Below are 26,436 nucleotides of genomic sequence, written 5' to 3'. Positions count from 1 at the left end.
GCAAAGCGAGACAAACTCCTCTCTGACTCAAGAGTCAACAATAATTAAAAAGTTAGATTTTTTTCAAAGATACTGTAGGATTTGTTTCAATGGATTGCAGTACAGCATTTACAAAAATGCTGCAGGAAACTCACAGGGGACAGTAAAAAGTGATGCACATGACTGGGACACACAGCGCTTGTTGTTGCCGTTTGTGGATTATGAAGTTATTGAAGTCGGCTAGCCATCAGTGGTGTTGGCAAATGACTTCGCAAGAAGATTTACCTTGTGGTTACACAGTTTGAAAGCAGTGTCTGCGTCAAGGCGAACCGCTCTTCTGTCGGCTAGTCTGTATGTGTTTATTGGTTGCTTAGCTGTGTAACTCTTTTACACTCTGGCTAACGCGTTACGCCGAGCCTCCCTGGGTTTGGTTAGCATTCGTTTGTTAACCGGACCGGGTACCTGGAGTGAGCTAATGTGTTACGATGGGCTAACTCTTTCGGTACACGGTTACCGTTAGCTCAGGCTAAACCCTGGGTGCTAATCTTGCCGACAGGCTATTGTGTCACGATGCGCCTGCTAAGGTTGAATATTTATGCTGTTTTTCTTCTTTTCCAGTCACAATGTCCTCGGCAGCGGCCCCTGCCAAAGGATCGGAACCGAAGGCTAGTGAGACTGTATCCCGCCTGTGCCCCGCGTCATGTGGGGCATCCATCTCGGGCAGGGACCCTCATCAGATGTGCATAGCCTGCATGGGCGCTAAATACGCTCAGGTAGCGCTAGCTGACTCAGTTGTGCACCCACTGTGTGTCAATGACAGAAAAGATACTGGAAAGGCGACTGAGGGTGGCGGTGGCCAACAGTCATGACCCATGTCTGTCGGGAACCACCCCGAAAGCCACAAACAGTACCCATCCAGTGTTCATCTCTCTGTCAGGCGTAAATGCATCGCTGGGTGTGGATGCTCTAGTTTTTCTGTAGTACCTGATGGATAAAGGGAAGGCTTTTTCGACAATTAAGGTGTACTTAGCTGCTTTCTCAGTTTGTCACGTGGGTTTCGGGGATAAGTCGGCGGGGCAACATCCCTCAGTTTGTCGTTTTATGAAAGGGACACGCCGCAAGCTCCCAGTTTCTAGGCCCCTGGTTCCTCTGTGGGATTTGTCGGTCGTGTTGGACGCCCTCGCTCATCACCCGTTTGAGCCTATGGAGGCGGTGGGGATGAAGTTTGTCTCTCTTAAAACAGCTTTGCTCTTGGCTTTAACCACTGCAAAGCGCGCAAGTGACTTACAGGCTTGGTCTATTCACCCTACCTGTCTGCAGTTTGCCCCAGGGCTCTCTAAAGTCTGTTTGTGGCCCAACCCAGCCTTTGTCCCTAAGGTGGTGGAGTCAGCCTACAGGTGTCCCTCAGTGGAGCTCTTGGCTTTTCACCCGCCTCCTTTCTCCTCAGGAGAGGAGCAAAGACTTCACATGTTATGCCCTGTCCGGGCTCTGCACATGTATGTGAGTCGGACGGCTGGAGTTCAGCTGTTCGTGTCCTGGGCTACTTCCCATAAGGGCAAGCCATTGTCCTGCCAGAGGCTATCCCACTGGATTGTGGAGGCCATATCATCATCATATCATATCACTGTAATATGTAAAGTGTCCTGAGATAACTCCTGTTATGATTTGATACTGTAAATTAAATTAAATCGAATTGCATTGAACAAAGAACACAGATAAGCCTGGTGTGCATTTCTAAAGCTAAAGGGACTGGACTAATGCGTACACACACACACACACACACACACACACACACACACACACACAGTTACCTGCAGTGCACAGTAATTGGTCCGTCTTGTCCGAATTGCTCTTTAGTTTTATGGACTTGGCCGATGAAGTCGATGAATCCTTCCCCAGTTTTTGGCACTCCTTGCTCTGGCCAGTCAGTGAACTGAAACTGCCTGATGGTCCTCGACTGACCATCCTGACAGATACACAGAGAAATGGAGACAGTATGTTAGTAACTCACACACGGTCTACAGCCCCGTCATCAGATGCAGTAGAAACCAGTGTTGGGGTAACAGATAACCAAAAAGTAAGGTATTACTCTTCTATTACTTTTTCCTGTAAATCTAGGAATTAGTAGTCCAATTTTTAGTGCACAATACAGACTTAAGAAGTTTCTTTAACGTCTAAGTCATTTTGTCTTAAATTTTCCTTTTTATGAAAAAAATAGTCACACATGTACATGAATACAACAGGTAGTAATTCCCATCATTTTCAGTTTTTTTTTCAAGTAAAGTTGAGAGAAAATAAACAAAACAAAACTCAAGCAGAAGACCCTCAGTCATGACCAGTCAAATCACCTTTTCTTTTTTCAGACAGTGAACTCTGTGCCCTGCGTGGGGAGCGCGCAGTCCCAAACCTCCCACTTAAGTGCAGTGAAATTCACAAAATGCTTAAAAGACACAGATGGAAAAAGAAACCTCTGCATGCGAAGAAAAATGGCACTCTGCCAGCACAAACATATTCTGTTGCAGAAATAGCACCCTAAGTGCCGTTGATGTCCTTTCCAATTAAAACGAGCTGAAACCATCTTCCTTCTGCTGCAGCACGCAATAGCAGCAAAGCTTTGCTGAGGAGGACCTACCCTGGCGTCTGTGACTTTGAACTCTCTCAGGATGTACTGAGGCATGTTGTATTCAGCCATGGGGTCCACAACAAAGTACTGGTAGCGTGCGGAGCGCTCAGCAGGCCAGTACTGATGGCACTTTTCCTAAAGAATGGAGAGAAGAAAAGTGAGTATTACACTGGATGATGAGGAGTGGGACAGAATCTGTAGGAATATTAAAACAATGTCACGTGATTCAGTTCAAGATTATGCATCACTTCTATATATATATATAATTGAATATTGCAGTTACTGTGTCATATATATAAAAATATATATTTCGATTGTTGTCAAAAATGTGCTGATGATTTCTGTATTTAAGCTGTGTGATTTCAACTTTCTAATTTTGTAGTTATATGAAAGTAATACAACTTAAAATATACTATACTACAACACATACAACATATACATTGAACTAATACTTCAAATGTACAATAGTAATTGTACAACTACATTGGGTAAAATCCTTTAAGTTTACACAAAGTACATGCTAAAAATACATTTAACAATTTAATGATAGTATGAACAAACAGTTTAAAGTAACTTTTTTTTATTACAAGGAACACAACAGGTTATGTGCAGGTATTGGCAAATTCTGTGAGCTTTTTAAGGTTTTTTAAATGTCAGATTTAGCAAACTGTAGATTCATTTCATATCCCCCAAACATTATGGTCAATCATGCTAAAAAGGAAGTGAACCAAATTCTAATTACTTTAAATGTTAAAATGCATTCCATATTTGTATTTTTTTGTGCCTGTTTTTATATATATTTTATTTGTACATATTTTATGTATGTGTATCAAAAATGTATATACTTATATAATTTAAGGCTTTAATTTTAGTCAATTAGATGTAATACTGTTTGATACTAAATGACATGACATGACTTAAGGTGTGATGGTGATGTGTTACCCGTCCCATCTCGCGGAGTTTGGTGAGCATGACTACAATGGTGGAGTTGTGTTCCCACAGCATTCTCCAGAAGTCCTCAGTGGTCTCGGCTAACGGGCCCTGGGTGGCCATGTACGCTTTCTGCTGCCTGCAAATTGGAACAGAGACACTTCTGTGTTTACTCCTGAGGGTTCTCTGGATACGTTTCAACTTCAGCCCTAGCTACACTCTAAGAAATACCTCCATAAAATAACAGAAAAGTTTCTGGCAGCTCGTTACCCAGACTTTGTAGACTTTGTAGACTTTGTACTTAAAAATACAGAACATTTTGTTAGGCCTATTAAATAAAATTCTCTCATTCAAAGCTGCTCAGCACTTCTGAAAACGTTGAGAAATGCGACAAAAATGACGTAAAAAGTGTCACAAAAGGTTGGAAAAAAATGACAAAGTGGACTTCTTTAATCTCCCAAAACCAAACTCCCTGGCCGACAAAAGTTGTCGGAGCACAAATTATGCAATTTGAACTCTTAAAAAACAAAAATACAACTGTGAATCATGTTCTACGGACAATTTCTGTTAAAATATACAGACATATAACTTAAATACACGGATATTTCTTGGAGTGTATGGTCCCGCTGCAGATTTCCATTTTACTGTAATAAAAATACAGGTGATGGCAGATAAATAATGATGCTGGTTCATTACTACATCCAGTCATATTCATGTCATCATAGTAAACAGCCAACAAAAAGCTTTAACATACAGCTGTTGAGTGTGTCTTGCCCAGGCTGTGAGTAGATGAGTTTGTTTGTGGACATGCATGGCTGGAAGAACCTGCTAGGGGCAACCTATTGTCCCCCTTTCCTCAAAATACATAGTAATAGAAATAGAGGCTCACACATGCCCAATTGTCATAGATTGGTTTCCAAGGAGTTATTATTATTATATAGTTATGGTTTTGGTGTTTTGTCTTAGTCTGTTTTGCTGTCATATTTTGGTAGCCTGGTTTTCTGTCATGTCTTGTTTCCTTCTGATTGTGTGATTTTCGGTCTTGTCTTGTTTTATGTTCGTTCTGTTTCCTGTTTTATTTTGATAGTCTGTTTTCTGTCTTGTCTTGTCTAGTTTTACTTCCTGTATTTTCCCGCTCTTGTGATTGCCTGATGTTTTCCACTTGTTTCCCAGCCCTTGTGTCACCTGCCTCTTGTTACCTCGTTACCCTCTGTATTTAGTCTCTGTGTTCCCCTTGTCCTGTGTCAGATCATTGTGTGTGTTTGTTCCTGTCATGTTTCTCTGTATCAGCTAGTCAGTTTCTGTGCTTCTTATATTTTCCTATTTTTGTATTTTCCTTTGTTTTTGGATTCCTTTTTCTACATTCTGGAATTTGTTTTTTGCCTGCTGCAGTTCTCAGGACTCCCTTGGTTCATTTTTGTGTTTTGGTCTAATAAATCCTCAACTCCAACTTTGTCCTGCCTTCTCTCTGCTATTGGGTCCAATTATTCCCTGCAACATAACAAGGAGGAGGAGAGACATTTCTGTCCATCCAACACATATCAAGGTCAATGTAGCCTCTAACTTTTAATCAGGGGGAAACTGCCCAAATAAAGCAAAGTAGCCAAGATTATCACAAGCTGCCCAATCAAATGCAAAGTAGCCCAACTTGGGGGGGGGGGGACCACCCAATCTGGCAACACTGTTGTCTGTGCACTGGTCTAGTGCACACGAGTACCCATAAATACAATGAATGTGGTAGAATACATATGGCATCTTAAAATTGTACTTTAGAATAGCGTACTACCTGGAACCTTTGCTGTGTGTCCAATAGTTAGTGATCATTTAATTAAATGCACAATTTTAGCTTTTATTTGAGATATTAGTGGGATCCCTATTAGCTGATGCAGAACATCAGCTACTCTTCCTGGGGTCCACACAAAATATAAAACATGACAACAGATAAGACGCTTTCAGACAAAACAACCACATGGAAATAAAAATAAGAAAATATAGCTAGTAATATTCTTTCTTGCAAACATAACTATACATATTTCTGTTCATATACACATATATATATTACACTAAACTCATAAGCACTGAATATACAAAACTGAAATCTTACATCATAGTCATATACCTGTAAATATTCCTATACATAAAAAGTACAAAAAGTAGTTACAAAATATGGTTACAGGCGTATGGGCCACAGTATTGGAATGTAACTAAGTCCATTTACTCTAGTACTGTACTTAAGTCCAAATGTTGAGGTACTTGTACTTGAGTCTTTTCTATTCATGCTACTTTCTACTTCTACTCTGCTACACTTCAGAGAGAAATATTGTACTTTTTACTCCACTACATTAATCTGACAGCTTAAGTTACTAGTTACACACGTAGTTTATAAAATGTGATGTTTTATTATAAATTAAACTACCCAACAATATACAGGCCTAACATTAGAAATGATTAGATGATTAATCACTTAGTTCATTGACAAAACTATTTGGATCGTCTCCAGTTTCTAAAATTTGAGGATTTTGCTGCATTGAGTGCTTTTACTTTTAATACTTTAAGTACATTTTCCTGATGATACTTGGCATTCTTTTAATTAAGTAACATTTTCAATGCAGGACTTTTACTTGTAACAGAGTATTTTTACAGTGTGGTATTAGTACTTTTATTTAAGTTCAAGGAATGGCAATTCAGTGTGCTTTCAACCCTTTGTTGAACAGAGAGTGCCATCTAGTGGGCTCAGAGGATAAAGATAATGGTTCATGATGCTTCATGAGGCTTCATTTTGCCTTCTTCTCTGCCTTTGCTGGCACATTGTTGCATATGTTGGTGTGGCCTAATAACACCACCTTTTGATCAGAGGAATAGTGCGCAACCATTGGCACGGCTGTGTATGACGTCTTCATGAGAGTCTTCGTGCATGAGATAAACAAAACTACTGCTTTAAGGTCCTTATCATGCAAAGTAACAATGTACTTCAGTGGTGCATATTACTCGTGATGGCCTAATTAAGATTTGTGAACCATTTTTTGAGCCCACTAGATGGCGCTCTCTGTTCAACAAAGGGTTGGAAGATTGAGGTTTTTTTTTCATTTCATTCAATCTTTCTATAATATACATCCACCTATAATGTACATTAAGAATTCCTGTCATACATATTTATGTATGTGAATCTGCAATAAAATTACATAAATAAAACTGAGTACATTCAGATTCACCCTTCAGCACATTCCTTTAATAGCTTCTAGTTCCAGGCAATGACGTCCCACAACTGTTGAACTGTTTAGGACTGAACTGAAATTAAATCAAGTGTTAAATATTTAACATTACACAGTCCCTTAAAGTAAATTTGATGAGTCAGCTGTTGCTAATGTATGCACTGATATTTAAATGCTTTTGCTTGAACACAGACCCTTTTTTAACAGCGCTGTTAAAATGACAGATGCCATCCCAGCTGCTCAGCTCGGCTCGGGGCTCCGGAACTACTCCCGACCTGCCCACTGGGGGACAGTGTTGAAGCATGCAGCAAAGGGCTTGGGTAATGCAGTCAAGCCTGTTTGCCTGAGCGCCTGAGTGCCAGTGCAGCACACATACTGAGTATTCCTGTTCTGTTATCTGTGTTATCAGTGCTGTATCATTTGTGCGTAGCCAGAGATGGCTAGAGGCACTGTTGTTTTTGGTTTGCGAGTCGCCCCTGTCCTGCTCTCAGGTTTCACCTCTGTTCAACAGGCACTGGAACTGTTGTTTGAATACCTTCATAATACAACAAACAAATATAAACTTAGGAACCAAAGCTTCTGTATTTTGGTGGGATTCTGGCTGGCTGTTCTGGCTCACCAATGCTCACAATGATTAAAGGAACTTAGACCAGTACCAGATGTGGGAGGTTGAATAATAATAGCATCATTACTGACCTCTATGCATTCAAGCAGGCAAACAAACAACCAAAAGCAAACAGTTTGGCTGCTAAAGAGCACCCAGAACTGTAAACTGTTTTAACCAACTAATGTTGCTATATAGTTATGCTGATTGATAAAACAACATATGCTGTAGTGAAAATCAAAGAAGAAGTGTGTTTAAAGGACAAAGCTGGCTTTATTCCATACTGTTCCTATTGTCAACAAATCCTCAGGAAAGACAAAAACCAACAATGGTTTATGCCATCTCTCAATACTTTCTGATTCCCCTCCCCTGTGGCAGGAGGGAACAGTGTATTTGTTGAGCACTATTTTCAGCTGCGGATGAATCCTCATATATAGGGGGTTTGTTCATGGTAATAATGAGACATGTCAGCCAGTGCAACGGTAAAGGTAACTGGACTGCATCTTTTCTACCTTAACAGACAAATTGCTGAACAATTCACCCATTCACTGCAACTGGCCTGCACATTGGAAGCAACTTGGGGTTCAGTGTCTTGATCAAGGACACTTTCCCAGGGATTGAACCGCTAACCTGTAATGACTGGACAACCTGCACTACCTCCTGATGTGTTTTGAACAGTTTTTGGACAACAACAATGGAGCTCTATGGCAGAGGAACAAGATACATCAGGCTGATACACACAACACTTGTTAGTAGAATTTGATCATTGTTGTTGACAATATACATATAGAGTATTGTAATCTGTGTTTACTGTTGTCTGTGTGAGTAGCCATGTTCACATGATGTCACATAATGAACTAGGGATTGAGTAAAAAATGTCCCCTCCAACCTACAGTAAAAGCATGTTTTAATATAGTGGATACAGATGACCAATTTTTATTCTAGTGAAACTTGAATAAAGTTTAATTTCAGTATAATTCAAGTCATAATAGCATTGCACTCACAGAAAAAAAAAGCCATCCCTTCGGAGCAGCAGGAGTCATTTGGCATCTCTTCCAGCAACATTTTGCGATGTTATCATAATTTGGAAGAGCTTCCGGTATCAACTTTGACCAACTGTACTTACTGTAGCTGTGTGCACAGTTTTCCTGAGCAAATGGGGATTCTTAGCCATTTCAGGGATACTTACATTCAGTTTGGACTCTAAATAATGGTTTAGATTAAGTGGTAACTGATAGAAACAATGGCCAAACCAACAAAAAGTAGATACAAGTTTTCCTTAAAGTGACTAAATGTAACTTTTTAATGTTTCTGAAACAGTTAAGAACGCACATTGTGACGGGTCACAGATTTCTTTGTAACACCGGAAAAAGCCTACGCAGCCAGGTAAAAGGTAGCAGGAGTTTTCTTTATATAGGCCTAATTGTATTTTTATTTTACAATTTTAAAAGATAATTTTTTGGGCATTTTAGGCCTTTACAGGACAGCTGAAGATATGAAAGGGGGGGAATGACATGCAGCAAAGGGCCGCAGGTCGGAGTCAAACCCGGGCCTGCTGCGTCGAGGAGTAAACCTCTATATATGGGTGCGTGCTCTACCGACTGAGCTATCCTGGCGCCCGTATTTTTATTTTAGAAGTTATCTGTTGTAGTTATGGCTGATACTGGGACAGGGCCATCACAGAAAAAAAATGAAATTAAACGGAGAACAACTAAAAGCTAAAAAGGGAAAGTGACAAACGACGGGTGAAAACTAGAGTCAATCTCGGTCGGGCTTTTAACAGATGGAGACAATTACGGGATTGTAAATGATTCAAAAACGTCCCTGAATTGGCCCTCGGGTATGTAATATGTCTATTTCATTCATAAATTAACTTTACAATGTGCAATGTGGTTGTACGTCAGTAACCAACATTAGATTACGTCCCCCTTCCATTCAGCGCGGACGTTTTATTAATCTAAGTTATTATTACGTTGGTTGCTACAACAATCTCTTAATGCTTTGGCTCGTGACACAGTGACAGTGATACCCGGTTTAGCTCACGAGACATCCAAAGTAGGCTAAGTTACCGTATGCAACACTTGAAATGCAACGATGCATCTGTAACTCATTCTCTTATTGTCAATAAATGATTTTCTGTCTGAGCAAAATAGTCATAGCAACTATATGACCTCCCCATAACGCTAACCCAGCAATCTACAGCGTGCAATACAGCACCGTAAAGAAAAGATCTTTACAGCAGGTGTGGTAAAAACACTACCGCTTTTGTCCAAAGCGGCCGCTAGAATCGACACAAACTGAAAGTTACAAATAGCCACTTTAATAATAGTCACATTACAGTCAAGCCATAACAGAGTGCTATCAAAGGATAATAAATGGTTTAAGCAGGAAGTCCATTCTATTCCAAGTATTCTCTAATCTAGAAGTAATGATAGACTGGAGTACACCTGCTTACTGACTTTCTATCTCACATCACCATGAACAGGCAACGAGCTGAATGACTACAGCTGATATACTGTACATTGAGGTGATTGGACACCTCCACTAATCATCGTTATGTCTCTCCCCCTCACCTTAATCCATCCTAATCCACACTGTGCACTATAAAGGCTGAGCTCAGAGAGTACTGGATCTCACTCCACTATTAATTACTGCAAGAGGAATTACAGGACACCCCTGCCTCTTTCCCCATCCTCCCTTAGGTGGAGGTGCCCAGGGGACTTCATTAGGCGCTGACAGCCCAGAAAAAGACACACCCACCCTCGCTGCAAGTAAAAGTCCTGATTCATTAGCACAGACTTTACTCTGCTAGAGCACTGGAAAGTATTTACAATTAGTGTTTACATTTTCAGAAAAGAAGTACTTCTCCGAGAGGCCTGAGATTGAGGCCCTGGATTATCTGACATCTGACAATACCAGTGGTGACATCTAATATTTGTAGTTGTGTTACAAACTCAGGCAGACTCTCTTTCCCTCTCTTTATTTAGCTTTTGCATAGTGACGGAAGTCCTTTTTAATTTATCATTTGCTTTGTAAGACAATGAAATCTTGAAGGATTGCTTCAGAGAGAGCTAAAGACAGAGGCAGTTAAGGGCAATTTTAGCAATAGCTGAATCTGTACCCAAATGTCACTACTATGTGCTTGTACTATTCGTTTGTGACATCAATGGTGGATCACATCAGTAGGCCTGTACTACGAAGCAAGATTTGGCGTTAATGAGGTAACTTCAGGTTCAACCCAGGGTTTTGTGTATCACGACGGTGGATCACTTGTTACCGGGTTAAATCGCCGTGGTAACATATGCTGAACACCTAACCTGCTCGGACACTTATGTACAACTTGCACTCAAGCAATCAATTAAGCACAAAAAGTAAAAGTATACTTCTACTTTAATTTATGTTTCTTAGACACTAAAGTATACTACTTATCTCTTTCGCTGGCCCTGTGTGTCACACACCACAATGAAATGGTTTCCATGGATTTACCTGTATCCGTCGATGAAGCTGGCGTTGATGTAGTCGGAGCCCTCCACCCCTCTGATTGGCTGCAGGCAGACACGGGTGGACTCGAAAGGCATGATGTTCACCAGGCGGTTCTTGAATTTGTTACACGGCAGGTTGGCACTGATGAATCTTGAGGTATGTGCTTTAGAGTTGGCCAGTTTCTGCGGACACAGAAAGGAGGACACGTGCACTGCAGCTTCACAACTACACCCACTGTCTCCACTATCCGCTGCCAACAGATTCTCACTCCCATCTCGTAAAATACGGACGCTTGGTCAGGTGCCTTTGGCGTTGTTATTGACGTTAAAAGTCTCCTTTAGCGTCATATCTAAACGCGCTTTATCTAAACGCGCTTGGTCGGGACTATTGGCGTCACTTTTGATGCAGTTAGGTTAAGGAAAAGGTCGTGGGTGGGCTTACGTTTCCATGACACGCGGAAAGAACGGGGCGGTTGGGTTTAGGAAAAGAAGAACGGGACAGCTGGGTTTAGGAAAAGAAGAATGGACGGTTGGGTTTAGGAAAAGAAGAATGGACGGTTGGGTTTAGGAAAAGAAGAATGGATGGTTGGGTTTAGTAAAAGAAGAAAGCGACGGTTGGGCTTAGGAAACGTGACACGCGGGACACGATCCCCATTCTCCTGGGTGAAAGTCCTGTGTTGTTTGACACATCCACCACCCCAACCAACCTCCCTATGCGGATTTTCGGGCTTTCATACTACTCACTACCGTAGTCGCTCTTAGTGCTACGTCATCTTCAAACACCGTGTAGCTGCTGCTCTCCCTGGTGCGTTCTACAAACACAGTGAAGGGCGCTTTTTGCATCGCTTCTGACGCTGACAGCCACTGTCCAAATGTCCGTATTTTACAAGTTCGGAGTGAGAACGGGTTGCCGCTGCTGGTCTTTCAAAGAGCTAATACAACCGGTCTTGGTGGAATGTGGTAAGGTTGTTAAAGGGCTTGGGGATCTAACATTCTTATTAATGCATGAAAAATGCACTTTGAGCTGATCCTCTTTGTTCTCTGACTTCAAATAAACCTGATGCCGGGCTGTGTTAAAACATCCTGAATGTGATAAGGTCCAGGAATTTTGGACTAGGATACATGATAACCTATGTCTGATTCCAGGGACCCAGGTTCCATTCAGCCCAAGATTATTTGTTCTGGGAGATGGGTCAATCCCAAGCGGGATGGATAAGCACATAAGAAGCTGGGTCCAGACTAGTTTAATGATAGCCTGACAGATTCTTTTAAGAGGATGGAAGAATGAGGGGTAGAGCTTAAATCGGCCCAAAAAATCAAGCCCGAACCTACCCGAGCCCGAGCACGTTGCGTCCGAGCCCGGCCCGGCCCGACACATTAACTGTAATTATGAGCCCGAGCCCGATTTAAACCCGACACTTTTTTAATAAGTGGGCCGTTATAACTGACGTTCAAAACTACAATTCAGAGTTGTTTGAACTGCAGAAATCTGTTATTATATAGAATAATGCAACAAGGACGAAGCCTGTAAACTGCGCTGTTTGTTTATTCAGAATGGAACGGATTGCAAAACATATTGTTGTCACTGCCCACGACTTGTTTAAACTGCTTCCATACCTCCGACTTTCCTCCACACTTGCTCAAAGGTAATTCTCCTGTTTTTCTTTTTTTCTTTACATCTTCAAGCTCCATGTTGTACTTAAGATTCACAATACAGCACAGCAGGCCCGGTGTGATGCGTGCGAGAGGAGGAGACTCCGCGCATGAAGTGCTGCATTTTGTAACTGCAGCCTAAATTTTGTACACATTTGTTACTTTTATATAGCTTATATATACATATTTATAATAGTTCTGATTATGGCATAGCTTTCTCCCCACCCAATTAGGCTAAATAGGTAATGGATAAAAAAAAAAAAAAAAAATGCTTGATGAAGGGTCCGGCCCGGCCCGAGGATAGTGGCGGAAATAACGGCCGGGTCGGACTCGGGCTTGGGCCGAGAATCTAAACTCTAATGAGGGGGTGCCGTCAATCCAGGAGTGGGCTTGTGAGATGGCTAGGGTAGCGGCTTTTGAAGACATGTCATATATTTACAGTTTGCCAGATTGAATGTCTATACTAGAAAATAGGGGAAGTACTTGAACTTTCTGGAGAGCTCCTAAGAAGCTTTGTGACAGATGATATATGCAGACACAGGTATGATGGTGTTAAAAAAAAAACACCTGAAGACATTGACGAGTCAAAACAAACACATATTTGCTTTGAGCTGACGTAGAGAGGCCTGTATCAATGCATATTAAGCCGAGGAGAATAAAACTTTTGAATGGCAACATCCCAACTGAGTTGGGTTTTTTTCGGGCTGGCTTTGCTGACAGGCCCTAATGTGATTCCTCTGCATCGCAAGGGCAAGTGTCATTTTGAGAAGTGCTTGCGAAAGACATTTACAGTGAGTCGAGGATGAAAACCTAATTATGCTCCGTCCGGATTTATAGCCGTCCTGCTTGCTTGAACAAGCAGTATAATTCGGGTTGTGGCCTGCCGCCCCATGCGTGTGGGGTGTTGAATCACTGTGGTGTCGCTCAGTGCGGAGTGAGCATTAGAGGGTGGTGCAGTGCTGCGGCTCATCCCATGTAAAACCACCAAACCCAGTAGGCCCTAATCGTTAAGCCGTCAGACATCCAGTTTGTCCCGGCCCTGTCTCCTTCCCTCCATCCCTCTCTCCCTCTGCACCCTCCCTCTCCTTCGGCCTGTCGTCTTAAGTTCAGAAGTTAAGCTCTCGCACTCGCAGCTCCTCCTCTGAGAAGGAGTTCATCTCTGTTGCACAGGCGGAAGATAAAAATCCTCACCCTTCCCTAGCTCTCACTGCATCATGCCGTTAAAGGGGCACTTAAGCCATTTAGGATTGCTCTTCCATTATGTTGGAAGATTTGGATAAAAAAGAAAACGAATGGCCAAAATGAATGCAACAGAGGCTGAGATATCCTGACTTTTAGTCCGTTGAATTGTTGTTATTGTTGATTCTGACTTTATATGCTCCAGAGCCAAGCCAACAACATAACAAAAACTACATTTTATCATATCAAAAATATAGCTGGAGTACAGTTAGAGGCTTCTTGTCTCAGGTAGATGCAGTAAAACATACATGCATGTGCCTTTCTTGGTACGACAAGTCAAAATGTCTGCTGTGTAAAAAGATCTATAAATCGATTTGAGTGCTCTGATGCTAGCAAGGCTACGAGGCACGGGTTAGCAAACTGTATTAAGAAAGCAAAACGACATGTACAGTACAAGATGGACAGAAAAACAGGTGATCATCAAGCAAACACGCAAGTCAAATCCAAAATATGAAGCGATGTTGTTGTGTATTTGGAATGTAAAAACATTGGACAAAGATCAACTTGAATTTTTCATTTGCACAGCAGAAACGTGAGAAAACAACACAGTTCATGTTCTTAGCAATGCTATTTCAATAACATTTAAGTGTGGCTCCTTTAGTTGTGTGTTTACAGTTAAAAATGCAAGGAATTTCAGGGTGAAGGGAGAATGACGTGAAAAGTTTGGAAACCATTGGGTTTAGACTATTGCAACACCCTCCTCAGCCTAAAAAGACTGCTCCCAGAATTACAAGAAAGCGCATATTTGGTCACAATACACCTGTTCTAAGATCTTAGCTTTGTTTTCTGGTTAGCCCCAGAATTGATTATAGGGCTGCAGGATATAAGGAAAATATTGCGATTATTTTGACTGATACTGCGATTGCGATATGATTCATGATATTGGAGGAATGATAATTTTTGTATCATTTTTTGTCATTATTAATGAAAAATATTAAAATGATTATAGTGTGATTTTTGCAAAAATCTGTACAAAACAAAGACTTTTTTTCTTTAGACTGTAGGATAGGATCTCTGCAGCACCATAATACTTCATTCAGACCACCCCTTGTGATTAGGATATTGCACTAGTCCATATTGCAATTTCAATAACATTGTGATTAATTGTGCACCCCTTATTGATTATACTTCTGTTTTTTATTTTACAATGCCATTTACAACAACAACCGTTTTGTTTCATAATACGGCATTGCGTCACAAAGTCTGTCAATCAAGACAAACACAGCAGAGCCAGTCATGTGATCGGAGTTCCACTTTAAATGGACTATCAAGCTGTGCAAATTCACCATGCACAAAACAATCAAAAACAAAAAAAGGTACCAACCTTAAACTCCAGTTCCATGGCGGTGACACTCTCTCCGGGAGGGATCTGGGTGAGCTTCTGGATGTGGGCGTACAGGTTTCGGGCAGGGACTTCTGTGTTGCCACATGTTGCAGCTTCCAGCAGGGCCTCATGGATGAATATGTACTGATCCTCTGTTTGCACCATGTAGTTCCTCTGAGCTCGCATACATGTCACATGACCGTAAATGTCCACCGACTTCTCGTGTTTCATCCTCTCCAGCATGGCTTCGATCACAATGAGGCAGCCTGTTCGGCCCACTCCGGCACTGACAGAGCACACAGACAAAACATGGTTGACACAATAATTTATTGGCATTTGTTGTTACCAGCTGGTATTGTTTTCACCTTGTGTGTGTGTGTGTGTGTGTGTGTGTGTGTCATCATGGCAAAATGTGGTCTTTGAGACACCTACTGTAGCAGATCTACCACAGAGGCAGTTTTAAAGTACTTTGCCAGGTGTTAATACTTCTATCTGTCTGTAGAAAGATTTTGTCACTGCAGTAGTGTCACACGGTGCAAGATGCAGATACAAAACTTTATAGATGTGTAGTTAGTTGAGATCAAAATGAAGGCTGAGTTTGAAGATGGGCGGCGGAGCTAGGTGGCAAGGAAGTGCAAAAGGGCCTTGGCCCCCAAACTTTACGCTCCTGGCTTGATTAGGCATCACGGCTGGTGTAATCCCATTGCAAGATGGCTTCTAGTTGCCTTGGCAACAACTACTCTTTCTGGGGTTCGTATTCTCATAAAATACATATAGGTCAAATCCTGTAGGTGTCACTGTAGGTGTCCATAGTGACCACTGTGTAGCAAAATCATCAATGACTCACTCAAAGACCATTTATCGAAACCCATCACCTATAGATCTGACAAAGATTTAGCCTCTGGGGGGAGTGGCCAATATTTCGGCGCTTCAGCAAGCCGATATCCAGACCAGTACTACTTAGGATACAAACGGAAACCTGAATGCAAACAGGCATTGGAAATAAGCAATAGCTATGAATGGTGTGATGCTGTACATTGGAGATTTGTTGCACACATGTCTATGTAGCAGCATCTGTCCCTATTCAAAAAGAAATGCTTCAGAAACCAAAATCTTGTCCTGTTGCCTACATATTCTGCATTCATATGCAGATATCTGTTAAAAGAGATCATTTATTTGTCTACTGCGCTTATATTTTGCTTATACATTTAGCAACACTTGGTTGCTAGTGAAAGAATCACAACAAAGAAAACGTTAACCATGCCAGACACATGTTGTGTAGAAGACACCAGTGTATTGCCTCAGCGCTTCAGTATGGCGTGCCGTGCTAGACTGCGAACATCGCTGACCTCACTACAAAGAAGAAGTGATGTGAAGGCCTGTTAAACAGCAGGGAGGGAGCAATCTGCCTAAAGAAAACTGGACTGGATTTTCAGATCTTTGCCTTTTCTGTTCTTTTGATACGTGTGGTATAAAGCCCCACAGACCAGCTGGGCTAGTACACATGAGAACTTTCAAAGATCTCTGGGTATTTCTCGGTTTTGTTTTGATGTAATGCAATTACTGATAAAATTACTAACCCATGATACTTATTCTATGCACACACACATTTGATCCAGTTAGTAGGCATAGGCATACAGGTGTCTGTTGACCGGTCATTTTAAGTTGCTATAGCCATGTAGTTGTGGCTTGGTGATGGCACAGTGGCTATGACACATGCCTTTGGTGTGGGAGATCTGCGTTCAATTCCCACTGTGATACATCAACCAATAGTTGCTCCAGAGGCGTGTGGCCTCTGACATACATATAGCAATTGTAAGTCACTTTGGATAAAAGCGTCAGCTAAATGACATGTAACATATGTGTTTTTCAAATGTATCCATTTTTCAAAATGGTCTGGACGAGTTGTGTTATACTTATTAACTCACTTTGCAACAGCCTTGCTTTGTAAGTTATTGTGTGCTTGTTTAACATGCTTCCTAGTAAAGTCATTTAATCCCCTGCTTTCCTGCTAGTCATCTTCATTTAACAATGTGCCTGTGATTCGTAGTGTTGCACTCAGTTGTACACATGAAGGGTTTAAACCCCGCCTACTCTGCCTGATTGTGCGCCTAGCTGTTCATAACAGATGCATATTTCTCTGCGCCGGTCAAAAAGTGGTCCTTCTCCTCTCCACTCTACAGAACATCTCTCTCTCTCTCTCTCTCTCTCTCTCTCTCTCTCTTCCCGTGTGTGTGTGTGTGTGTTAATCTCTCTGTCCCTCCGTCGGTCTCTCTCCGTGTGCCTGATCGCGTATCTCGCTGTAGACACAGTCAATCTCCATAAACCTGGGTGTTTTATTTTGAAATTTGTTTTATTTTGTTAAGTATCTGGCTGCACTGGTGGCCTTCCTGTATGCGATTACCTGCCTGGCTTAACACATTTGCTCGCAGAAGAAATAGAGGAGACGCGGAAACGTTCGCTACAGCATGCGGGCCACCTCAACACACTTGGCCAATCACTGCGTAATGTGGCCTTGATAGTTGGTTTGCCTGTTTCACAAAGTTAAACTAATTGTTGGACGCCATTGGAAAGGGGATTTCAGACTATGCTAGATGTTCCCACACACTTTTCTTTGAATCATACTGAGGCCTTTGTGTTGATGTAAAAGCCAACCTGGCGTCAACTAGTGCCGACGAAGGCCAACTGTTGCGTCTTGGCAAAAACACACCACTTGAACACACCACAAAGAGTAGCACGCACGTTCTGCACCTGTGTGAGTGGAAATAATTGACCGACCGTCTGCCTAGTGTTTTAGGACCTTAAGAGGTAGCTTACCTGCAGTGGACCACCATGGGTCCAGCGTCTGGAGGATTACAGGCCTTGACTCTGCGTAGAAAGGCCAGTGTTGGGGTAGGATACTCAGGCACTCCATGGTCAGGCCAGGCCATAAACTGGAACTGTCGAACCTCTCTCTTCTCACTCGAGCCATTCTGTTAGAACACACATACACACGTTTTGTCATTTATAAAAATGTGATTCGACACACTGAAAAATTCATGATTTATTCATCTGGCTATAAATAGAGACAGAGCGCATCACATCATACTTTGAAAGCCACGCCCACCCACAAATCAATGGAAAATCCATTAAACAATATCCAAACAAATCCATTGATTTGTATTGCGTGAAGGTTCCTCCTAGTCAATTTTGTCTGCTAGCAAACAACTGAAACATGCCTAAAGGCTGCTGTGTGGTGATACAACAACAGGGTAAATAACCCATGTGTTAAGTTTTTATAAGCTCCCAACTCTGAAAAACTGATCTTTTATGAAAACAAAAGTAGAAACAGATGTGAGGAATCCGCAGGTAGAATGGACAGTGGGATCCTGACAATAAGCTAACGTTATGTCTACATGTGCAGCAAACATTTTGTTACCAAAAATAAATATCCAAATGTCAGTTTTAGCCTAACTGTCTGTAAATTAAGCTAAACGTAACTTGGACATATCGTTGGATTATGGGTTCTTAACATTGTTGGTAGTGAATATCACCACACAACAGCTTTTTGCCATTTTTCTCTTGTTTGCTTGCAGGTGGAATTGATGAGGAGGCACCTTCAAGCAATACAAGTCAATGGGACCTAAATGTGCTCTATCTCTATGTACTGCAGCGAGCAAAAGAGCGCGAGCTGTACCCTGCATGCCGTTTGGCGTTGAACAGTTACTCCTTCCATTTTGGTTAGATGCATCACAGTAACTAATTGATAAATCAATCACAATGAAATGTACTAAAACAAATATATGTGACGCAAAAAGACAATTTATAATTACCTCGCAACTTTTATTCATAACTCTCAGGAAGCCACAGTTTTCACATTTTCCTCACTCAAGTGTATTTGTCTATGTAAACACAGTGTACATATAGAGTTCCCACCTTATATAGGGCGAATGTGCGTATGCTGTACGTAGCCAGCTCCACAGTGTCCAGCATGGTCACCTGGATCATCCCATATGTCTCTGTGCCTCGACTGGGCCAGTACTGGTCACATTTCACCTGCACACAGACACACAAAGTGTTATTGTTGAAGTTTAAACATAAAGCTGAACATTTGAATATGGCAACCAAGTCAAGAAAATATTTTTGGTTTGTTTTCTGCTTTGTGAGATAAGAGACAGATTCAAAGAATAAAAGGATCAAAACTGATGCAGCAGAACCCAACCTTCTTTCTTGTCAAAACCTGGCACCTACATTACGCACAATGCAACTCGACTGCTGACAGTTTGGTTTGAGGTTTGGATGTGCTATGCTAGGAGCAGCTAATGTAGCCTGGAGCCTCTAGCCTGCAGCAGAGATGAGGATACAGAGGTCTGGTAAACTCACTTCTTTCCACACCTCCAGATTTCTTTCATTTCAAAGTAATTTCAAATGGAACACATTTAACTCAGGAGTTACGTCATTCCAAGCTCCAGCTTCCGAGTTCCGAGGTAAAGGGAACACACTTTAAGGTCCGACGCTGACTCAAGAGACATCACTTGAGGACATTTATCAGACTCTACACAGCTCCCTCTGGAGACACGGGAGGCTTTATACAACTTTTTTCACATATGCAAAAGTTCTTCCCAACACCTGTAAACAGACTTCAATGTGTAAAGTCTGTGGAGTCACACTTTAAGTAATTAGTCAAGCTGAGCTCTTGGATAGAGTGTGTTGGGTAGTGTACTACTGCTTATGCTGCTGCTTCACAGACAAAATGAGTTTAATTTAGCTCTATTATAGCATCCACTGGTTTCTTAATGAGCTCTTTGGACTTCCTTCTCGCTAACACTGCGAACCCAGAGTTACAGGGTGAGCAAAAACAATATAATACTGTAGTATAAATATACTACAAGTAGAAGTTACACATACACTTTGAGAGCGTTGTGATGCACTGCAAAAGGAACATTAAGTGAGACGGAGTTCAAACAAGGTTCTTCAGATTAAAAGGACTTGAGTCATAAAACAAATTGGTCCAACAAAGCTCTGCCCTGTTAGTGTTGCTGTTGTTATTCCATGGATGGACGCAGGGGATGAAGCAGCCTTCATGTGGACATCAGTGCTGACTGAAGGGGACTGGTGGCCGCAGGAGCTTTGCATAACAGATGGTGGTGGGGGGGGTTTGCAGGTGTCAGTGTGGGGGGGTGGGGGTTGTTTTGCAGGGCCTGCGGCCAAGTACAGGGCCACATGGCCTTTGGTCAAAGTGGTATGAAGAGCCACCACCTGGACTCACACATCACACATGGCTCATTAAGTGTTACAGGCCAACAGAATGTTAACTAGAGATCTGAGAGACTCAACAACAGCATCAACCTTAACCAATGGTTACATTTTCTTGACAAGCTACCTCGTGTTTTCAGTAACTAACTACATTTACTCAAGTAATGTAGCCTACTTAAGTACAAATGTTGAGGTACTTGTACTTTACTTGAATTTTTTCTTTTTATGCCACTTTCTACTTTTACTCTGCTACATTTCAGATGGAAATATTGTACTTTCTAAGCTACATTCAGTCGGAGAACAAAATAATTTGTGTGACGTCCTGTTTTGTTCTTTAACCCCCCAATGTAGCACAAGTAGACTTTATATTTCACGAAACTGTTTTCCGTCAGATCCTTTATAGATCTCAATGTTTTCGACCGCACTTGAAGGCAGCTTTGTTTCAAAGGAGAGAGAGAAAGAAAAGAGACGAGCGAGACATAGCGAGTGCTTTGCTGTTGCAGGAAACATTTAGCTGTCATACAAACTTCAGTAGTTCAGTGCTTGGGTTTCGTGTTTTACCCTCGTAGTGTTTTAAAACTTGCTTGTGGCAGCGAAAGTGATGTTTCCTGTTTCCTGTACGGGACTCTCACACCACCTCAAATCATAGCTCAAAACACAAAGACAAGTCAGATCTCCGGTTACATGATTGGCCACCGCAGCGTGACGTGGGGTTGCGTTTCTCCAAAAGTTGAGTCGGTCTCAACTTTTTCGCTGCAGGCCCACTGCGTCCCCCTTGCGCCAACCCCCGTCTCAGTCTAAACGCACTACCCCCATTCAAAATGAATGGAAAGAGCAGAGGGGGGGATGTTTTTTGATCATGCACAACAAAACATGCAAGAATGAAATCCCCCTTCCAATGCTATGGATGCCACACAGCCAGCCATGCCAAAACACTTATTTATGAACTTCAATATTCAATTGAAAATAATCTCAAAATGAAATAGCACAACATGGTGTTAACATAAAACACAGGGCTTTCAAGCCAGAGAGCAGAGTTCACTATAGGGCAAAAATACCAAAATACTTTCACCCAGGAAACGTTGTTATTTCCTCGGGAGTGTTTTTACCACAATCTTTTTCCTAAACTTAACTAGTCGTTTTGGTGCCTAAACTTAACTGTCATCACCGCATGATGCTCACTTTTTCTGGCTAAACTCCACTACCACGGTCCCTGAAAGGACCGTCATCTGGCGGTGCCTGTAGCCGGCTCACAGTCACCTATTGGCGGCTAAACAACTGCCGCTGGTAGCCGGCGTCCCGGAGCTCTGTAGCGGCTAAATACAACCAGCAACTGCTGCTCAGATTTTATCGTTCTATGGTACTATAGACTGTTCACGTTACAGCACTTTACTTAGTTTAAAAAACTTCTATTTTTGGTATATAATAGACATGGTCTAATGGTGAAGTAGCATTGATCACTTTGAGGGCGGGGGGGGGGTACATTTTGTCCCCACATTTTGTCCCCACCGGGGATACAAGCAGAGGCAGGGATATAAAGACCAGAAAGGGGGAAATACAATGCACCCCGCCCCCCCCCCCCCCCCCGGAAATGGCACCGTGCTTGTAGTCACCACGTTGGTATGTGTTGATCAGGGGTGGAGGCAATAATCGTTTATGGTCTGTCGCTGCATTGATGCAGAATCGTCCAGGTCTGCATCGCGATGCAACGATGCAATGATTAATTTCAACACCCCTACTGTGTATCCTCCTATCCACCTACAAAGACTTCACTTCACCACCCTCCATGTGTATGTTAAAAGAGTTCATGATTGCTGTAATCAGGATAGCGTCATAGTGTGACTGCACAGTAAGAAATTGGGGACAAAATCCACAGTCATTACATGCAAAAATGTATTCAAAAGTTCAGCCAAAGCTAATATGAGGCCTCAGCAAGCTGAAAGGCCTGCCTGTAGAAACCTTGACAGACCAGCTGATTGACTATGATTACTGCTCCTGCTGACACCAGTTATCACTGCAGTTCTTATACAAGATTGATTTTTCCATTTCATATATTTCACACTTCAACCTGCTTGTAGTTTGTTGCTATCATTCAAGTACAGGTTTTCCAGGTGGGTGAGGATTACATCTACAACATGAAAGTGGCTGCTTTAAGGCAGCAGTAGTAACAATAGTTGTTAAGTTGTAGTAGAGATTTTATTCATTTTTAATAAGTGGAAAATGTGGCAGCTGTATGTTTATGGTTTTGTAAATTATCAGCTATAGAAACCAGCACTGCAATGCTGGAACAATACCTGGACCCATGTCTTGTGTCAGATAGTTGGTGCAAAATTGATTCAACACAACTAGATACCAATTCTGATACCTGAACTTGAGTGTCGGACGATACTGCGTACCGATCTGATATCAGTGGGTTAAAAAATACATATATATATATATATATATATATATATATATATATATATATTTGAACAGCTGTACTATCCCTGTATGGATGTGATATGGTTTCTTTGTTGTACGGCCTGGCTCAGGTTAAACTCTTTGTGAAACATGAACAAAAAACAGAGAATGGATGCCAAAGAACTTTTTTTCTATTATCTAGTTTGAAAGTCAGTCAGTACGGAAAAAGAACATAAATAAACTACTTAATACATTGCGCGGTATTGGATCGGTGCATTAACTCCAGTACTATCCGATACCAGCATTTTAGGCGGAATTGGAGGCTTTTCTGATACTGGTATCGGAACACCTCTAGACACAATTTTATTTAGATATACAGTTGTGTTCAAAATAATAGCAGTCCAACATCAATAACCTCATACATCAAATTCTTTGGTAGAAGTGATATTTCCACATGGCAAATAATTTACTAGTAAGTGTTATAGAGTAATAGAAAACCAACAGTCATGACATGCATGCTGCTCATTCTGTGTAATTGAATCTGTAATTGAAAGTGACATGTTCAAAATAATAGCAGTGTTGTGTTCAATTAGTTGAAGAAACAGGTGTCAGTTATGGCCCATATTTAAGGAAGGAAGGAAGCAAATGTTGTGCATGCTGGTTATAGTTCACACTGAAATACTCAACAAAATGGGTCGTTCCAGACATTGCTCTGAGGAACAACGGACTTAGATTAAAAAGTTGATTGGAGAGGGGAAAACATATAAAGAAGTGCAGAAAATTATAGGTTGCTCAGCTAAAATGATTTCAAATTTCAAAAAAATGGTCAACTACCATTCGAATGGATCGAAGAATAGCCAAAATGGCAAAGGCTCAACCAATGATCAGCTCCAGGAAAATCAAAGAAGACTTAGTTACCTGTGAGTACTGTTACGATCATTCTGTGGACTGATTAGAGCAAAATTGTTCTTTTTGGGTCTAGGGGCCGCAGACAGTTTGTCCGACAACCCCCATGCACTGAATTCAAGCCACAGTACACTGTGAAGACAGTAAAGCATGGTGGTGCAAAAATCATGTTATGGGGATGTTTCTCATACTGTAGTGTTGGGCCTATTTATCATATACGAGGGATCATGGATCAGTTTCCATACATCAAAATACTTGAAGAGGTCATGTTGCCTTATGCTGAAGAGGAAATGCCTTTGAAATGGGTCTTTCAACAAGACAATGACCCAAAACACACCAGTAAGCGAGCAAAGATTGATGTTATGGAGTGGCCAGCCCAATCCCCAGACCTCAATCCCATAGAAAACTTGTGGGGTGACATCAAAAATGCTGTTTCTGAGGCAAAACCCAGTAATGCAGAGGAATTGTGGAATGTAGTTCAATGGTCCTGGGCTGGAATACCTGTTCACAGGTGCCAGAAGTTGGTCGACTCCATGCAACACAGATGTGAAGCAGTTCTCAGAAATAATGGTTATGCAACTAAATATTAGTGCAGTGATTCAAAGTAAAGCAAACCCTTGAGACATGTTTCAGTTTATACAGTAAATGGTTGAGTTTGTAAAGAAAAATGCAAATACTGCTATTTTTTGAACAGCCTAATATTCCTTTTTCTTCACTTTCTGTAAAGGTATAACACAAACTTGATCCCATTATGGAATTAAAAGCTATTCCAAGGATTTTGAGCATTATTCACTTTTTAAACACACTGCTAATATTCTGAACACAACTGTATGTAAGTTGCACAATATAATTTATAATAATATTTTTCACACATGGCCCTTCTCCAAGACAGGGCCCCAAGATAGCTAATAATATAAACCCTGCCTCTTTTTATATTGCATTATATTTTTCATATTGTAATATATTGCTTATATTGTAGTATATTGTCCTTATGGCAAATGCTCCAACAACATTGCAAGTAATCTAATTACGCAAACACTGTTCACTTTGCAGTTGCCCCCTTTTGTTTGGAATCCAATCCTGGTGGTGTCAAGTCTGACCAGTTAACACTTGTAATGGTCTTGTTGTTGTTGTTGTTGTTGTTGCATTGTTGCTCCCCAAAGTATGAACCCAGGGTTTTTAGCCAGCCCTAAAGGAAAATCACCAGCACCAAAATGATAATTGAGAATAAAAATAGCAATTCAAATCCTCTCTGCATGTGTTTTGGAGTAATTAACCAAACAGTTAAACAAGCAGAACATAAACTAAAAATATGAGAGCTAATCTCTGTTTTGTCTCCAGAGTCAGGCTGTACCGGACTCTCCAGGTGATTTATTTAAATGTTAATATTCATGTTTTAACCAGTTTTTGGGGTTTTATTTACTCAAGCATAATATATATATATTTGTTTATCAAATTTTCAGAAATAACAGGTGAATGCATAGACTTCTGTCAAATAAGGTAACGCAGACTCTTGCCTTGCTGTGTGCGGACCGATCATGCTTACTGTCGTGCGGAGTCCACCCAGAGGCCCATTCTGAGCCAGAAAAAAATCTTTTAACCCTGTTGATTTTATTAACCCCATGAGCCTTTTTTTCGTGCTACCACCAGGAAAGACATTACATTATTAACTCCAATACTGGTAAGGATCTAAGAGGCTGGTCTTAGCGATAGTTATGACCGTGGAATTTTGGATTGAAATTACAGCATTGCTGAGATCAGTGGATTCCCTTGTGGGGGCGAAGCTTGAGCAGTGTTCTAGCAAAGAATGTTACCTGTTAAAGCTTTAGTGCGTAACCTTTTTATATTAATGAACGTCAGTTACATTCAAGCCATTGCCAAATGAGTTGCTACAAAGCTAACTAAGACAATCAGCTCCACACAACTCTCTCTGTATTTCTCAGTATGGCTATGTTTAGAAAATGGTCTCGTACGGCGACTTTCGCGCGCAGAAAATCAAGCGTAGATAATCCTCTTCTGAAGAGTCCATCATGTTTTTTTAATCCTCTGAGTCCTCCTTGGCTACTAGCAACTGCGTGGAGGAGGGGTGGGGGTGGTGCGCGATCACGGAAGCCTTGTATCATGTGGACGCACTGACAGTTTTGTTGTCATTACACAGAATTCCTCATGGGGGCGACAGAAACTACGCACTTTAGCTTTAACAAGACCCACAATTCACCAAGCTCTCAGGATCACATATTTGGTTGGACACCCAAATGAATATCACTGGGCCGTTTTCTGGAATGACTAATAATAGATAATAGAATATTTGTATTGTGGGGTGTACCTAACACTAGATCTGGGCAATATGGAGAAAATCAAATATCACCATATTTTTGACCAAATACATCAATGTTGATATTGCGGTGATATTGTAGGGTTGACTATTGGTGCTTTTACAAAATATTAACACAATGAGAGTTTTGATAACTAATCACCAATAATGTGGATACAATAACTAAGTAGGTAAAGGCAAATAATGAAACAGCTACAACTGTACTATATTGTACAACAATAAATTCAGACTCTTTTAAAACCAGGAAAAGACAAGACTTGTATCATATCACCATATTACAATATCCAAAATTGAAGACGATATCTAGCCTCATATATCAATGTCGATATAAATTTGATATATTGCCCAGCCTTACCTAACACTGCTCTACATTTTTGACGACTGCTCAAAAAAATTTAAAAGGAGTTTAAAGCTATAGTGCATAGTTTCTGTCTCCCCCATGAGGAATTCTAAGTAATAACAACTAAACTGTCGGTGCATCCACATGATACAAGCCTTCCGTGAGAGAGTTTTG

At 41.3% G+C, this 26,436-nt stretch overlaps 1 protein-coding gene across 29 annotated transcripts in view; it reads right to left on the bottom strand.

The window, feature by feature from the left end:
• The window catches only part of ptprfa (protein tyrosine phosphatase receptor type Fa), a 400,117-nt gene that overhangs the window by 3,828 nt on the left and 369,853 nt on the right, over positions 1-26,436 (bottom strand). For all 29 annotated transcript variants that reach the window (XM_031311904.2, XM_031311903.2, XM_031311912.2 and 26 more), the window contains 7 exons: positions 18,962-19,081; positions 17,864-18,018; positions 15,047-15,332; positions 10,835-11,013; positions 3,545-3,671; positions 2,612-2,737; positions 1,791-1,945 (listed from right to left, as the gene is read on the bottom strand). In XM_031311904.2, coding sequence (XP_031167764.2) covers positions 1,791-1,945; positions 2,612-2,737; positions 3,545-3,671; positions 10,835-11,013; positions 15,047-15,332; positions 17,864-18,018; positions 18,962-19,081 — 1,148 coding nt within the window. The remainder of the gene's footprint in view (positions 1-1,790; positions 1,946-2,611; positions 2,738-3,544; positions 3,672-10,834; positions 11,014-15,046; positions 15,333-17,863; positions 18,019-18,961; positions 19,082-26,436) is intronic.

The sequence above is a fragment of the Sander lucioperca genome, chromosome 11 (genome assembly GCF_008315115.2).
Source record: "Sander lucioperca isolate FBNREF2018 chromosome 11, SLUC_FBN_1.2, whole genome shotgun sequence".
Classification (NCBI taxonomy): Eukaryota; Metazoa; Chordata; class Actinopteri; order Perciformes; family Percidae; genus Sander; species Sander lucioperca.
This window is presented reverse-complemented; position numbering and strand designations above follow the sequence as displayed.